General features: G+C 45.2%; 1 protein-coding gene across 2 annotated transcripts in view; it reads right to left on the bottom strand.

The window, feature by feature from the left end:
* CREB3L3 (cAMP responsive element binding protein 3 like 3) overlaps window positions 1-17703 on the bottom strand; it is a 137576-nt gene that overhangs the window by 53457 nt on the left and 66416 nt on the right. For both annotated transcript variants that reach the window (XM_040417707.1, XM_040417708.1), the window contains exons 2-3: window positions 10782-10904; window positions 10466-10700 (exon numbers count right to left, since the gene is read on the bottom strand). In XM_040417707.1, the coding sequence (XP_040273641.1) occupies window positions 10466-10700; window positions 10782-10904 (358 nt within the window). The remainder of the gene's footprint in view (window positions 1-10465; window positions 10701-10781; window positions 10905-17703) is intronic.

The following is a 17703-nucleotide window of genomic DNA, read 5'->3' as shown; positions in this document are numbered from 1 at the left end:
TGTGCCCAGCATCTGCGCACATCTGCCCTTAGTGGCCCACAGGGACTCATTGTGGCCCCTGTGGGAAATATGTGCCCCCTTATAGGTATATATATATATATATATATATATATATATATATATATATATATATACAGTGGCGGAAATAATTATTTGACCCCTCACTGATTTTGTAAGTTTGTCCAATGACAAAGAAATGAAAAGTCTCAGAACAGTATCATTTCAATGGTAGGTTTATTGTAACAGTGGCAGATAGCACATCAAAAGGAAAATCGAAAAAATAACTTTAAATAAAAGATATCAACTGATTTGCATTTCATTGAGTGAAATAAGTATTTGAACCCTCTAACAAAAAAAGACTTAATACTTGGTGGAAAAACCCTTGTTTGCAAGCACAGAGGTCAAACGTTTCTTGTAATTGATGACCAAGTTTGCGCACATTTTAGGAGGAATGTTGGTCCACTCCTCTTTGCAGATCATCTCTAAATCCCTAAGGTTTCGAGGCTGTCTCTGTGCAACTCTGAGCTTGAGCTCCCTCCATAGGTTTTCGATTGGATTAAGGTCCGGAGACTGACTAGGCCACTCCATGACCTTAATGTGCTTCTTCTTGAGCCACTCCTTTGTTGCCTTTGCTGTATGTTTTGGGTCATTGTCGTGCTGGAACACCCATCCACGACCCATTTTCGGTTTCCTGGCAGAGGGAAGGAGGTTGTCGCTCAGGATTTCACGATACATGGCTCCGTCCATTTTCCCGTTTATGCGAATAAGTTGTCCTGTGCCCTTAGCAGAAAAACACCCCCAAAGCAAAATGTTTCCACCCCCATGCTTGACGGTGGGGACGGTGTTTTGGGGGTCATAGGCAGCATTTTTCTTCCTCCAAACACAGCGAGTTGAGTTAATGCCAAAGAGCTCTATTTTGGTCTCATCAGACCACAGCACCTTCTCCCAGTCACTCTCTGAATCATTCAGGTGTTCATTGGCAAACTTCAGACGGGCCTGCACATGTGCCTTCCTGAGCAGGGGGACCTTGCGAGCCCTGCAGGATTTTAATCCATTGCGGTGTAATGTGTTTCCAATGGTTTTCTTGGTGACTGTGGTCCCTGCTAATTTGAGGTCATTAACTAACTCCTCCCGTGTAGTTCTAGGATGCTTTTTCACCTTTCTCAGAACCATTGACACCCCACGAGGTGAGATCTTGCGTGGAGCCCCAGAGCGAGGTCGATTGATGGTCATTTTGTGCTCCTTCCATTTTCGAACAATCGCACCAACAGTTGTCACCTTCTCTCCCAGCTTCTTGCTAATGGTTTTGTAGCCCATTCCAGCCTTGTGCAGGTCTACAATTTTGTCTCTGACATCCTTGGACAGCTCTTTGGTCTTTCCCATGTTGGAGAGTTTGGAGTCTGCTTGATTGATTGATTCTGTGGACAGGTGTCTTTTATACAGGTGACTAGTTAAGACAGGTGTCCTTAATGAGGGTGACTAATTGAGTAGAAGTGTCTAACCACTCTGTGGGAGCCAGAACTCTTAATGGTTGGTAGGGGTTCAAATACTTATTTCACTCAATGAAATGCAAATCAGTTGCTATCTTTTATTTAAAGTTATTTTTTCGATTTTCCTTTTGATGTGCTATCTGCCACTGTTACAATAAACCTACCATTGAAATGATACTGTTCTGAGACTTTTCATTTCTTTGTCATTGGACAAACTTACAAAATCAGTGAGGGGTCAAATAATTATTTCCGCCACTGTATATATACAGTTGCAAGAAAAAGTATGTGAACCCTTTGGAATTATATGGATTTCTGCACAAATTGGTCATAAAATGTGATCTGATCTTCATCTATGTCACAAAAATAGACAATCACAGTCTGCTTAAACTAATAAACACACAAAGAATTAAATGTTACCATGTTTTTATTGAACACACCATGTAAACATTCACAGTGCAGGTGGAAAAAGTATGTGAACCCCTAGACTAATGACATCTCCAAGAGCTAATTGGAGTGAGGTGTCAGCCCACTGGATTCCAATCAATGAGATGAGATTGGAGGTGTTGGTTACAGCTGCCCTGTCCTATAAAAAACACACACAAGTTCTGGGTTTGCTTTTCACAAGAAGCATTGTCTGATGTGAATGATGCCTCGCACAAAAGAGCTCTCAGAAGACCTACTATTAAGAATTGTTGACTTGCATAAAGCTGGAAAGGGTTATAAAAGTATCTCCAAAAGCCTTGCTGTTCATCAGTCCACGGTAAGATAAATTGTCTATAAATGGAGAAAGTTCAGCTCTGCTGCTACTCTCCCTAGGAGTGGCCATCCTGTAAATATGACTGCAAGAGCACAGAGCAGACTGCTCAATGAGGTGAAGAAGAATCCTAGAGTGTAAGCTAAAGACTTACAAAAGTCTTTGGCATATGCTAACATCCCTGTTAGCGAATCTACTATACGTAAAACACTAAACAAGAATGGATTTCATTGGAGGATACCACATAGGAAGCATCTGCTGTCCAAAAAAAAACATTGCTGCACATTTACAGTTTGCACAAGAGCACCTGGATGTTCCACAGCAGTACTGGCAAAATATACTGTGGACAGATGAAACCAAAGTTGAGTTGTTTGGAAGAAACACACAACACTATGTGTGGAGAAAAAGAGGCACAGCACACCAACATCAAAACCTCATCCCAACTGTGAAGAATGGTGGTGGGGGCATCATGGTTTGGGGCTGCTTTGCTGCGTCAGGGCCTGGACGGATTGCTATCATCGAAGGAAAAATAAATTCCCAAGTTTATCAAGACATTTTGCAGGAGAAATTAAGGCCATCTGTCCACAGCTAAAACTCAACAGAAGATGGGTGTTGCAACAGGACAACGACCCAAAGCATAGAAGTAAATCAACAACAGAATGGCTTAAACAGAAGAAAAAACGCCTTCTGGAGTGGCCCAGTCAGAGTCCTGACCTCAACCCGATTGAGATGCTGTGGCATGACCTCAAGAAAGCGATTCACACCAGACATCCCAAGAATATTGCAGAACTGAAACAGTTCTGTAATGAGGAATGGTCAAGAATTACTCCTGATCGTTGTGCGCGTCTGATCTGCAACTACAGGAAACGTTTGGTTGAAGTTATTGCTGACAAAGGAGGTTCAACCAGTTATTAGATCCAAGGGTTCACATACTTTTTCCACCTGCACTGTGAATGTTTACATCGTGTGTTCAATAAAAACATGGTAACATTTAATTATTTGTGTGTTATTAGTTTAAGCAGACTGTGATTGTCTATTGTTGTGAGTTAGATGTAGATCAGATCATATTTTATGACCAATTTGTGCAGAAATCCATATCATTCCAAAGGGTTCACATACTTTTTCTTGCAACTGTATATATATATCTGTGCCCCCTTATATGTCCTTTTTTATAGGTGCCCCCTTATATGTGTCCCCCTATAGTATTGCTCATAAAAATGTACCCTAACCCTGTAGGAGCATCCCTGCTTCCTATTCCCACCAACCATACCCCTATACCCTGTGTCTGTGGCCTGTATTTACCCTTGCAGCGCCACCGTTAACCCTTCATTTCCCTGTTGGGATAGTTATTAGTCCAGGTTGGGTGGGCTGTTAATGTATGTGTGTGTATGTAAGTGTATTATTGTAATGTTAGGTAGGTTTGTAATGTTAGGTAGTTTGTGGGTGGAATTTGGGATTGTGTAGTGTAGTTTAGTACTGTATTTTTAGTACTGTATTGTTAGTGCATTGCATGTGTTATGTACTGTAGGTGTTAATATATATTGTGTGTAACGTGTGGTTACTAGCGGTCGTTAGTAAGGCGCATGCAGCTAGTTTAGCGGGTAGTGTGAAGCAAAGTAAAAAGTATAGTGTTATTAATATAATGGTATAAATAGGCGGAGTCATCGGTAGACGGCTCCTCCTATTTATGAGTATTAATTATTGATATTTGCATAAATATTGGTAATTAATATTCCCCCTTTACAGCGGACTATAATAGGACATGTTCTATTTTTTTGCCGAACAGAAATACGGACATACGGAAACGGAACGGACACGGAAAGAAAATATGTTTGTGTGCATGAGGCCTAAAGGGTTATATGTAACTTGTCCAGGCAAATTCTCTGCTAATAAAAATGTATTACTATATATATGAAGAACTTTGCTTAGTATATTTCCAGGGTATGATCATTTTGCAAATAGCGAGAGAACTGTAATTACCGGTAACTAAGGTAGATAAGGTTGTAAAAGCTTACTTGGACTGCAGGGTAGGCAATGTGTGTGTTGTCCTGACAGATGTACTTGTATAACATACAATAAGAAACTACTGGCCTACAGAATAACTAGTCCTCAGCAAATACTATTTATATGCTGCATTTTTTTTTTTCAAATACAAATTGCTATTAATTTTTCTATTATTATTTGGTTAACCTGATACTAACCTCCCTTATTAGTTCACATAAAATACCTGTATGGGGACTTCCGGTTCCGGCGCTCGTATGTGAGGAAGCAAGAGACAAGAGCTCCGCTCCAGAGAGCCGACCACCTAGCCACAGCAGTTGCCAAAGGGGCGCAAACCCCTCTCACATACCCCACATCTACTCCGGAGTGGATGGAGAAGTTTCTGACCAGGAATGGCACAAGTATCGGAAGCCCGGCACATCGCAGGCACACAAAGCGCGACAACGGGGAAGACAACATGGCGGGTGCGGCGGATCGCATCATGCGCTCAGCTCGATCTTCATCCCAACCTCCCCCCATACTTTCGACTGCCACTGAACCGGTGGTGGACACGGACATCACCGACCATGAGCCTGAGGTACTACAAGGGCTGGAGGTTGGTTGCAAGGCTTTGGCCGTGGAGGTAGCAAAGCTCCTGGCCCCGGATATTAAATCTGCGCTTGAGGCCACAGTGGAAACCACGTTGGCGCAACTACAGGCGGATGTTTCCCTCCACTCGTCACGAATTTCAGAGCTGGAGCAAAAGATCAGCTCACTTGAAAGTGACCTGGGTCATTCCCAGAAGCAGTTGCGGACAGTGCTCGAATCTACCGCGGGGCTCCGAGACAAAGTGGAGGATCTAGAAAACAGATCCCGGCGCAGCAACATACGCATAATCGGCCTACCAGAATCGATCCCATCCAACCAACTAGTGTCGATATGCGCCATGGATATACCGAAAGCGCTGGGTATACGCAGCCCCTGCACAGTGGAGAGGGCGCTTCGGGTGGGACCGCCGCGGATTGACCAAAATGGCCCACAGACAGCAGACCAAGCCATAAGACCTCACCCCACGATAGTCAAGTATCTGAACTATGCTGAGAAAGCTGATATTCTGGGGCATTTTAAGAAAAGGGGAAAACCAGTGGAAGTCAGAGGCTACAAGGTACTTTTGTTTGGGGACTATAGTGCCGAGGTATCGAGACGGAGGAGGGCATTCTCAGAAACATGCTCAGCCCTCGTAAGGAAGAAACAGAAATTTGCACTACTATACCCGGCGATTTTGAAAGTTTTTAAAGAGGATGGCTCATCGGAGGTTTTTGAAACACCGGAGGATGCCGTAAATACCATGGACCTGACAACACGAGATGGGGATGCTGAGCGATCGCCTGGCTCACTTTCAGCAAGCAGGAGGCCACCGTCAACGCAGCGGGATGTACCAGCTTCTCAAAGGCCCCGTTCGCCGCGCCGACTATGGAATCGAGCTTTTGATGATCGCCGCTACGAGAGAGACTGACATGCGGGACGCTTGTTCTGATCCCATGCAAGTCCATATGTGAAAATGGTTATGGTTGTGAGTTTTCTCTTATGCTATACCTAATTTTTATTCATGTTGCCGTTGATTTCCATGGCTCTCATGGGCCGGTTACCGGTGGATTGCCCTGCTGACCGCAACCCGATGATTGACTTGGAATCTTATTGTAGATTGTCGGTTTGTGTATTCAGCCGGGAATGATAAGGTTAAAAGGGGGATCCCCTTTGGGTATTGGGCATAGGTCTCTCCTGGTAAGCGGGTGGATGTTATATTTCTACTGCAAAGTTTGAGCAGGGGAGGATAAGAGATAGCGAAATCTCTGTGCATACGAGAAAAAGGTGAAGTCAGGAATTTATAAGTTCGTAGTTACCCCAGGTGGTTAGGGGGTCTTTCTCATTTTGGTTGGGGAGGGAGGGAGTTTTACTCATAGCACTACAGATAGTCTAAACGAAAACTTGAGTGAGGGATTAATATCCTATTTCCGCAATGGTCACAGTCATTTCTTGGAATGTTAAAGGTCTCCGCTCACCTCATAAGAGGCTGATGGTCTTACGTCATTTGAAAAAATTGCATGCAGATATTGCTTTATTACAGGAAACACATCTTGGGGCAACAGACTTTATGAGAATGCAAAAATTATGGGTAGGAGAAGTGGTAGGGTCCCCGTCTGACGGGAAAAAGGCTGGTGTACTCATATTGTTGCATAAAAAGCTGCAATATAAAATACTGAAGACGGACACGGATGATAGTGGGAGGTTGGTTATCCTGACTATAGAGACCCCTACAGGGAAGCTATTGATTTATAATGTGTACGCTCCTAATGCGCAGGCGGGTCCTTTCTTTGGAAAACTAGAAAGTCTAGTCTTGCAGGATACCAACCAGTTAGTGCTGGTGGGAGGAGATTTGAATACTGTGCATTCGGTCCCTGAAGACAGAAAACGAACTAGGACTGATAGGCCGACTAGGTCGGAGGCACCACCCATGCTCTCGACTATGCTGGAAACCACTAAATTGACAGATATCTGGCGTCACTATAATCCCATGGAACGGGAATATACGCACTTCTCTCACTCGCAATGTGCTTGGTCCCGGATAGACTACTTCTTGGGATCCAATCTATTAACCGCCAAGGTGCAAGGGGTGGAGATAGGGGAAATGGTGACCTCTGATCATTCGCCGGTAATATTGCGACTGAGAGAAGATAGCCCAAGAGGCCAGGATTTCATATGGCGCTTGTCGGGGTATTTGGCCACAGACAAAACTTTCCAATCCAAACTACTGGGATGGTGGTGGGAATATAAAGACACCAATGGACAACATCAGGATAATTCATCCCTGTTCTGGGACACAGCTAAGGCTGTACTACGAGGAAATATTATTTCCTATACCACTACTCAAAAGAAAGAAACACGTTCCAAATTCTTAGCAGCTACAAATACACTGAGGACACTCTACACTGCATTCCAGCAGAACCCCACAGAGGTCCAAAAAACGAAATGGGTTACGGCTAAACATAATTATGATCACTATGCAGAAAAACTGGAGAGGATCCGTGCTGATCACTCTTCGGCCTATTTCTTTAAATTTGGGAACAAGTCAGGTAGATTACTGGCCAAACTTGCACAGGGGAAGAAGTCCCAATTACCACCCCCCAGGCTTAAGACAGCGAATGGAGAACTAAGTAGTGACCCGAAAGTCACACTGGGGATCTTTAAAGATTACTATGAGCAACTAAATGCTCAAGACCCCTGTGACATCCGTGAGGGGACCTCCTTCTTGGATTCAGTCTCTCTGCCGTCCGTTGACGAGCTTGACCTGTTAACGTTAAATGCTCCCATTACGGAGCAGGAAATCTTGTCGGTCATAAAATCTTTGCATAATGGGAAGGCCCCGGGGCCTGATGGATTCCCGGCGGAATTTTATAAATCGCTAGGATCAGCGGTGGTGCCCAGTCTACTACTGCTGTTTAATTCTATCAACACTCAGACCGTGATGCCTTCAGGCAACCTAGCACATATTAAATTGCTTCCTAAACAGGATATAGACCTCACGCTTCCGGGATCTTATAGGCCAATTTCTTTGATAAACCAAGATCTAAAGATCCTTGCGAAGATAATGGCGAATAGGCTAGCGAATATCATGCCCAAATTGATAGGTCCACACCAAGTGGGATTTGTGAAAAGCCGTTCAGCAACGATCAATATTCGAGCAGTCTTGGCGGTCCAGGACTGGCTCCTCAGAAGACGGCAGACGGACGAGGCTGGGGGGAGGCCCTTTTGGCTTTGGATGCCGAATATTAATTGGCAATGGTTAGGTCTGGTGTTAGATAGGATGGGGATCCAAGGCTCCTTTAGGGCATTTGTCCAGGCTATCTATACCTCCCCACGGGCGAGAATATGCCTTCCGGGGTTTTTATCGACCCCATTCCAACTCCAGAAGTGAACGAGGCAGGGGTGCCCGCTTTCTCCCCTTTTGTTTAACATAGCGCTGGAACCTCTGGCCCTGCACTTACTAAGGGGTGTACGAGGGAATAAAGGTGGGGACTAGGGAAATTAAACTGACATGCTTTGCGGATGATATGTTGCTGTTCCTGAAAGACCCTGCCAAGGACTTGACAAAAGTTTTAGACTCCCTGAGTAGAGTGCGAGCATTCATGGGTTATAGGATCAATGTGGCCAAATGCCAACTGCTGCACATAGGAGCTGGGCCGCGAATGAGGCACGTCTGTGACTCGATTACGGTGGCGCGGGATTGCATAAAATAGTTGGGAATTTAAATCGGCAAACCCCCGGCTATGATGTATAGGCTAAATTATGACCCGTTGATAGCCAAAATTGTTCAGGAATTGCAGAGATGGCAGGAACTCCCGTTGACACTATTAGGGAGGGCGAACCTCATCAAGATGACTAGTTTTGCTAGGCTCTTATACCCACTACAGACGGTACCGTTTTTATTGAAGCATACGGACGTCCGTAAGTTACAGGCAGCGTTTGTGGTTTTTTTGTGGGGAAAAAAGAGGCCCCGTATTGTGTACAAAAAACTCTGCCTTCTGAAGTGGGAGGGAGGCCTACAGTTACCTGACATCTGGGGCTACAATTTGGCAGCGCTTTTCCGATATATTCGAGACTGGGTGTGGGGAACATCTAATTATACTGATAGGGGACTGGAACAAGAGCTTGTAGCACCCCTTGATCTACACGCTCTATTGCACACAAAGATTCCACTACTCCCAGACATAGCTAAGCATGCCTCCATACTCAGGGACACGATAGCAGCGTGGAAACATGTCAGGAAAATATACCGTCTTCCAATTTACATTTCCCTCAGGGAAGAACTAACAAACCATTCCGGGAATGGCGTCAGAATGGTGTGGTGACTCTGGGAAACCTATTGGACACTGCCAGATTGAAATTACTATCTTGGGAAGAAGTGCAGGCCAAATACTGTATAACCTTACGCCAGTACCTGCAGTATTTACAGGTGAAGACATTCCGCGCAGCCCAATCGACATCACTGGGTAACGAGGCGGCCATAACTAGATTTGCGGGTTTGATGGGCCAGGCAAACAGTATGGACTCTATCTCTGTTTTATATAGAAGACTGATGAATGTCAAATTGGAAGGGGTTGCGCAGACGGTCTTTAAGGAACGGGAGAGGCAGTTAGCTGATGATAAGCTTACCTTTAAAATACGAGAAGGGATAGATAAAATAAGGACTGCCATCAGTAGTGAACATTGGAGAGAGACCCAATTTAGAATAATTCATAGGGCAACTTATGCCTATAATTTATCTTATGACAACGCGCCGGCGCACTATCTAAGACATTGCCCCAAGTGTGACATGCACAAGGCTGATCTCCTACATGGGATTTGGGGATGTGTTAACTTGAGACCATTTTGGGAGCAAGTATGCACATACGTCAAGGATGTCTGGGAGGTTGAAGTCAGAGATGTACCCCAGCAATGTGTCTTCCAATTCATTCCCAGGGATCAGGAGGAAGCTGACTCCACCATAGTGGGTACCAAAAGACAACATGTCCTGTTGCTTGCGGCAAAGAAATGCATATTGAGAAAATGGCTAAAACCTCAGGTGCCTACACTGGATGAGGTCATTGGCACTATGAAAGTACTTATGTATATGGATAGGCTAGATGCGGAGCGTAGTAAAGAGAAAGCCACACAGACCTTTATTCATAAATGGAGATTTATTGAGCACTCACTCACCTCTTATGAGATACAAGAGGTTATGAAACCCTTTGTGGATACTACCTGGTACATGAAAGCACATTTGGCAGGCAGACTGGGCAACCTGTTAGGGTGATCCGAACTATTTTGACTATCAGTGGTGCTATTTGTTAGAATTTGTTGATAAGGGGGACGTGATTGGGTGGGAGAGGGGAATTCAAGGGCAGCGGAATGGGGATCCGGGTATTACACCAATATGACCTATTAATACTATCATTACCGGCCAATGTTACTAAGGTGTTCCAGATCTTATCTCGCTTTTCTTGTGGGGGTGGGGAGGGGGGTTTGGGATAAAAAACAAAAAATGGGATCTGGGCACTAACTTGTATACACAGCAATGTTGTTTTTGTCTTGCATCTCTGACTTGTATATGCCATGTATCTTTAACCGACAATCATTGTATGTATCTCTTTCTAATGCCTGATCTTAATAAAAATATTAAAAAAAATAAAATAAAAAATACCTGTATGTTCAGCCAGATCAATAGAGACATTAGGTTCTTGAAAATCCCTCTGATTATGCACCATATGGTAAGAGTCTGTATAGTGGTACTGGACAGGACTATCCTGTTGGTCTGAGTGGTTGTCTTCAGAAAGACCACTATCACTGGCAGCAGGTGACCAGAGATTCGATTCTGAGGAGGAATCATTAGGTGCCAGCAAGAAAGACAAAAGTGCTTCATCCTCCTTAGTAGCGTTCTGCATCATAAAAAAAATTAGAACATATAAAAAGCAAGAAAACCAATGTAACATTGGTAAATAATTTCTTTTCATACTAACATTGTTTTCAGTTGTCCAAAAGGGCTCAGCAGATGAATATTCATGACGAAGGATACCATCTTGACAATCAAACAGTAAATCTAGAAGCTCCAAACTCTGCATACCAGCTTGATTAAATGCATCCTATGTGTATGAAAGGAGTGATATGGATAAGATAATTAACATGAAATTTGAGGAACAAAAAGTACAAATGCAATAGTGATTTTACACCTTATTGTTTAGTGGATGTTCTCATGATTTTTTTTCATCTTTTACAAATTTAAGGACAGAAGTTCTTTTACCTATGTATAGGTAAGATCTTGTGTGTATATGTATCACTGGCTGATTCTGCGGATTAGCCATGCACCTAGAGATCCATTTACCCAGTTCATAGACTACTTAAAAAATGTCTTAAATAACTTCAGTATATTAAAGGGGTGTATTTTCATGAGGCCCTCCCTACTCAGTTGAACAGTTTTCCAGGAGAAATTTATTAAGCCCTGCACTCCAGAATTCTGTCTTTAAAAGAGTTGCAAAATAGGGCTTTTGTGACATTTTGGGCTTATTTGTGAAAATAATTAAACTTTTTGCATTTTTACACTACTACAGTTTTTAAAATTGGGTGAAAAGTGTTAAAATAGCGGCCTGTGTCTCGCTTCTCTGGGTGGACATGAGCAGGTCATTAACCCTTTTCTCCCTGGACTGGTGGCTGGGACTCACTTATCCTCTACTACTGTCACGGAAGGTGAGGGAAGGGAAGCAAACCAAACGCAACAAAATTACACAAAACAGCAGGCTAGACCCCACAGCTAGGGAACAGGGAAAGGTCACCTCCTGACTATCCCTGAGCCCTTTCCCTGACTGCTACCAACATGAACAAATCCCGATGGTAGAAGTATTCATGCACTCGAACCTAATCCCTGCTGCAACTGATACAAACCCTCAGCTAGGGAGCAGGCGAAAAGACAACCGGTTCCTTGCACAGGATGAAGGCTACCTAAGGCCTAGCCAGAACAAACAACAGAAGGGAAGGAAGGAGGACTTAACTGAAGACGAACTGGGAGCAGGAGATCCACAAAACACCAGAAGAGAACTCCCGGAGAAACTATAAACCGCAAGGGCTATAGTGAGAAACAGGAATAAATAGCATCACTGACAAACTAATGAGCAGAACCTGTGAGGGGGTGGGATCCTGCCCAAAGCCACAACAAAGCAATCTGTCAGATAGATTCACGTTCAGCAAGTCTGACCAATCTTCTCAGATCACTCACAGGGCAGGGTGTGACAGTACTCCCCCCCCCCCCCCCCCCCTTACGGGTGACCGCCAGGCACCCAGGACCAACTTTATCTGGGTTTGCCCTGTGAAAGGTGTTCACAAGGCGGCTAGCATTGACATCGGTAGCCGGAACCTACATTCTTTCCTTAGGTCTGTACCCCCTCCAATGCACCAGGTACTGAAGGGAACCCTGAAGAACACACAAGTTGAGTATTCGGGAGATCTGAAACTCCAGATTACCATCTACCAAGACAGGAGGAGGAGGAGGAAAAGGAGATGGTTCAGTAGGTTCAACATACTTCTTTAACAAGGACCTGTAAACACATTATTGATCTTCCAGGCCTGCGGAAGTATCAGACGAAAGGCCACCGGATTAATAATGGCCGAGATTTTGTAAGGACCAATAAACCTTGGGCCCAACTTCCAAGAGGGTACTTTCAACTTAATGTTCTTAGTGGACAACCACACCAAATCACCCACATACAGGTCCGGACCAGTCATACGTCTCTTGTCAGCCATCCGTTTATATCTTTCTCCCATCTTTTTCAAATTAACCTGAATCTTCCGCCAGATAGAAGACAATGAAGAAGAGAATCTCTCCTCTTCATGTATACCAGAAGATTCAGTCCCAGAAAAAGTACCAAACTGAGGGTGAAAACCATATGCGCCAAAAAATGGTGACTTATCAGTTGACTCCTGTCTATGGTTATTCAAGGCAAACTCAGCCAAGGACAAAAACGAGGACCATTCTTCCTGATTCTCAGCGAAAAAACACCTCAAATAAGTCTCCAGGTTCTGGTTAGTGCGCTCAGTTTGTCAGTTTGTCATTCGACTATAGATGGAAAGCTGAAGAGAAAGACAACTGAATACCCAGACGAGTACAAAACGCCTTCCAAAACCTGGAAACAAATTGAGTCCCCCTATCAGACACCACATCAGAGGGGATACTGTGTAAATTCACGATGTTATCAATAAACATGTGAGCGAGGGTTTTTAGCAATGGGCAAACCTGATAATGGTACAAAGTGAGCCATCTTACTGAAGCAGTCCCAGAGGAACTTGGTAAATCAGTGGTGAAGTCCATGGACAAATGCGTCCAAGGACGAGATGGAATGGACAAAGGAAGAAGAGATCCTGATGGCAGAGTATGAGCTACCTTAGCGCGTGCACAGGTCTCGCAAGCTCCTACATAACCCTCAACAAATTTACGCAAACCTGGCCACCAGAATCTCCGGGAAATAAGATCCACTGTGGATCTACTCCCAGGGTGTCCCGCAAGGACAGTATCCTGATGTTCCTTTAACACCTTGAGTCGCAGTTCTGAAGGAACAAACAGCTTCCCTGGGGGACAGGAATCAGGTGCCTCACCTTGAGCCCCCAGCACTTCCGCCTCTAGCTCGGGATAAAGAGTGGATACCACCACCCCATCAGCCAAAATCGGAGCCAGATCCTCCGAATCCCCCCCCAGGAAAGCTACATGACAAAGCATCCGCTTTGACGTTTTTGATCCCAGGACGATAAGTGACCACAAAATTAAACCTGGTAAAGAACAATGACCATCTGGCCTGCCTAGGGTTCAGATGCTTAGCTGATTGCAGATAAGCCAGATTCTTATGGTCAGTAATTACCGTAATCGGATCAATCGCTCCTTCTAGCCAATGAAGCCATTCCTCAAAGGCCAATTTGATGGCCAACAACTCTCTATTCCCAACATCATAATTTCTTTCGGCAGCAGAGTTTCTTAGAGAAAAAAGCACACGGACGCCATTTGCTAGGAGAGGGACCCTGCGACAAAACTGCTCCGACTCCCACTTCTGATGCGTCAATCTCCACAATAAAGGGTTGAGACACATCGGGTTGCATCAGAATGGGAGCGGCAGCAAAACATTCCTTAATAGCAGAAAAAGCCTGTAATGCCTCTTCCGACCAGACAGAGAAGTCAGCGCCCTTCCTAGTCATATCGGTCAAAGGTTTGACAATAGTGGAATAATTCAGGATGCACTTCCTGTAGTAATTAGTAAATCCTAATAACCGCATCAGAGCTTTCTGATTCTCCGGCCGGTCCCATTCTAGTACCGCACTGACCTTTTCGGGATACATGCGAAAACCTGAGGCAGAAAGTAAATAACACACAAACTGCAGTTCCTGAACAGTAAACACACATTTTTCCAACTTGGCATACAATTTATTCTCCAGAAGGATCAATAATACTGGTCTTAAATGATCCTGATGAGTCTCCATATCGGGTGAGTAAATCAGTATGTCATCGAGGTAAACAACGATAAATCTCCCCACCAAATGATGAAAAATGTCATTGATAAAGTGCTGGAAGACTGCTGGGGCATTAGTTAAACCAAAGGGCATAACCAGGTTCTCGAAGTGACCCTCAGGGGTATTGAAGGCCGTCTTCCATTCATCCTCTTCCCTGATTCTTATCAGATTATAAGCTCCTCTTAAATCCAACTTAGAAAACACCTTGGCACCGACAATCTGATCAAATAGATCCGGAATCAAGGGAAGGGGATAAGGGTCCCGGACAGTAATGAGATTCAGTTCCTGGAAATCTAGGCACGGTTTAAGGGACCCGTCTTTTTTTTTCACAAAAAAGAAGCCCGCTGCCATTGGTGATTTAGATAGTCTAATATGTACTTTTGCCAAACTCTCGGCAATATACTCTCGCATAGCTACTCTTTTGGGTTGGGAAAGATTATATAACTGAGATTTTGGCAATTTAGCTCCGGGAATAAGATTGATTGGATAATCATACTCTCGGTGCGGGGGCAACTCCCGATCTCTACCCTCCGAGAATACGTCCGAAAAATCAGAAAGAAACGGAGGTAACACCTTAGTGGATACCCCAGAAATAGATGCGCCGAGACAGTTGTCCATACAAAATTCACTCCAATTACTGATTTGTCTAGTTTGCCAGTCAATGGTCGGATTATGTTTGGTCAACCAGGGTAAACCCAGAACCAGCGAAGCAGGCAAACCTTTAAGAACAAAACAAGAAATAGATTCAACATGAGAATCACCCACCCTCAAATGAATATCCTGCACAATATGAGTTAGACTTTTTTGCGAGAGAGGAGCGTAATCTATAGCAAACACTGATATCTCCTTGCTTAATGCGCTAGTTCTACAACCATGACTCTGAACAAATTGATAATCAACAAAATTAACCCCTGCGCCACTGTCAACAAATACTTCTAATTCAATATTTTCAGCGTCTAGCGCCACCATGGTAGACAGGAGGAATCAGGTACTGCAGGTAGAAAACAAATATACCTGTTCTGACTCTTCATTCACGCTACAAAGAGTAAGGGAACTTGTTTTCTTTTTGCTACCACTTTGAGGCTCTGGGGACCCGATAACCCGGAACAGGATAGTGATCGGTGTGATAGTGATCGGTGTGATAATACCACCGATCACCATCCTGCGATCCTGAGAAGTGATGGTGACATCACCTCTCAGGATCGCTCTCATTGGTCGGCTGGGCGGGTGGGCTATTCAAATTACGTGGATCCCAGAGCCATCTTTGCAAGGATCGTTAGCCAGCACCCCATCTGTGCCCCAGCACCACCAGGTATTTAGGGAAAGGCTAGGGACAAGTTAGATTAGGCAGGGATATTTAGGGAAAGTTATTTGAAGAAAAAAAAAAACTGTTACTGATTGCATCACCCTAAATCAGGTGTCTGGGGTCCACAGCACAGCTGTGTGACCCTAGACCCCCCAGGGGTGCTGTAGTTTGAAACAACTTTTTTTGTGCGTACGTTGACTGTGGCCTGCACTCTTAGCGTCCGGCCACTGTTAGCGCATTGCACACCCTGCCGCTGATCACCTCAGACGGTTGATCAGCGATTTTGAATTTAGTTTTTAGTTTTTTCACATTTTTTGCCCTTTTTTTAGTTAGTCTCTTTTTATTTTTTTTGTCTGTTAGGTTTAGGCTAAGTTCGTGAACACCCGTGCCCCCACACACACGAACACTGAATAAAGATTTACACGCACGCACACACACACACAGACACACACTCCCATATGGCCCGCTGGATGTTCTCGGCCGAGGAGGCATACGCCCAGCTTGCCTCTGACTCCAAGAGTCCCAGCGAGGATGAGGATGACCCCACTTTCCTTTTGTCATCTGCGTCCTCCTCATCATCTAGCAATGATGATGAGCGCCCAAGGTGGCGGAGACGCCGCCAGGCGGAGCAAGGGGACCGCCATGCTAGGGACCCTGTGGCCCACCCTAGTACGAGCAACTCTGGGGCTCGTACTACTTTTCCGGCCCACCAGTTAAATCCACCAGAGCCCCCTGCCGGTGAACTTGTCTGGTGTACCCCAGAGCGTTTTGAGCCTGTGATTCCTGATTTTGTAGGCCAACCAGGAATCCAGATTTCCACAGTGGGCTTCACTGAATACGACTATTTTAGTCTTTTTTTCAGTGACCACTTTGTAAATCTAATGGTGGAGCAAACAAACCTGTATGCCCAACAGTTTGTTGCACAACACCCGGGCTCCTTTTTGGCTAGGCCTGGTGGCTGGACCCCGGTCAGTCCACCGAGATGAGGACATTTTGGGGCCTCATGCTGCACATGGGCCTAGTCAAGAAACCTAGTGTCAGGCATTACTGGAGTGGGGACGTCCTCTACCAGACCCCACTTTACAGTACGGCCATGACACACTCCCGGTTTGAGGACCAACTGGAAATGCCTGCATTATGCAGATAATGCAGCTTGTCCCTCCCAAGGTGATCCTGCCTAGGACCGCCTGTACAAAATCAGGCCGGTCATCGATCACTTTGGGGCCAAATTTGTACAGGCCTATGTACCTGGAAGGGAGGTCGCGGTTGATGAGTCTCTCATTGCTTTTAAGGGGAGACTCCTTTTCCGCCAGTATGTTCCCTCAAAGCGGGCGAGGTATGGCGTGAAGCTGTACAAACTTTGTGAGAGTACCTCAGGGTACACTTACAAGTTTTGTGTGTACGAGGGGCGAGATTCCCGTATTCAACCCCCAGAATGTACCCCCACTCTGGGTGTTAGCGGGAAACTTGTGTGAGACCTTCTGCACCCACTGCTAGATAAGGGTTACGACCTGTACGTGGATAACTTTTATACTAGTATCCCCTTGTTCCAGTCCCTCGCCGCCAGATCCACGTCCGCTTGTGGGACCGTACGGAAAAATCAACGCGGCCTCCCTACCTACCCCCTCCAGGTACCTATCCCCAGGGGTGAGACTCGTGCCCTCACCAGTGGAAACCTGTTGCTGGTCAGATATAAGGACAAGAGGGATGTCTTTGTACTGTCCACAATTCATGGTAACGGCATCACCCCTGTCCATGTACGAGGTACCGCGTCAACGGTCCTCAAGCCTGATTGTATCGTCGACTACAATCGGTATATGGGAGGAGTTGATCTCTCTGATCAAGTTCCCAAGCCATATAACGCCATGCGCAAAACCTGGGCATGGTACTTGGTACAGGTTGCCTTGTACAACTCTTTTGTGCTGTCCCGGAGCGTTGGCAACACAGGGACATTCCTTGAGTTCTATGAGGCAGTCCTCAAGGCCCTGATCTTTTCTGACCGGGAAAGAGCAGGCCGGAGTACCTCGGGAACTGGAGGCGCCTGGATCGTCCCTGGCCAACACTTTCCAGGTGTGGTCCCCCATACTGGA

This window comes from Bufo bufo, chromosome 2 (genome assembly GCF_905171765.1).
Source record: "Bufo bufo chromosome 2, aBufBuf1.1, whole genome shotgun sequence".
Lineage (NCBI taxonomy): Eukaryota > Metazoa > Chordata > Amphibia > Anura > Bufonidae > Bufo > Bufo bufo.
The sequence above is the reverse complement of the archived record's forward strand: the minus strand, read 5'-3'. Positions and strand labels throughout refer to the sequence as shown.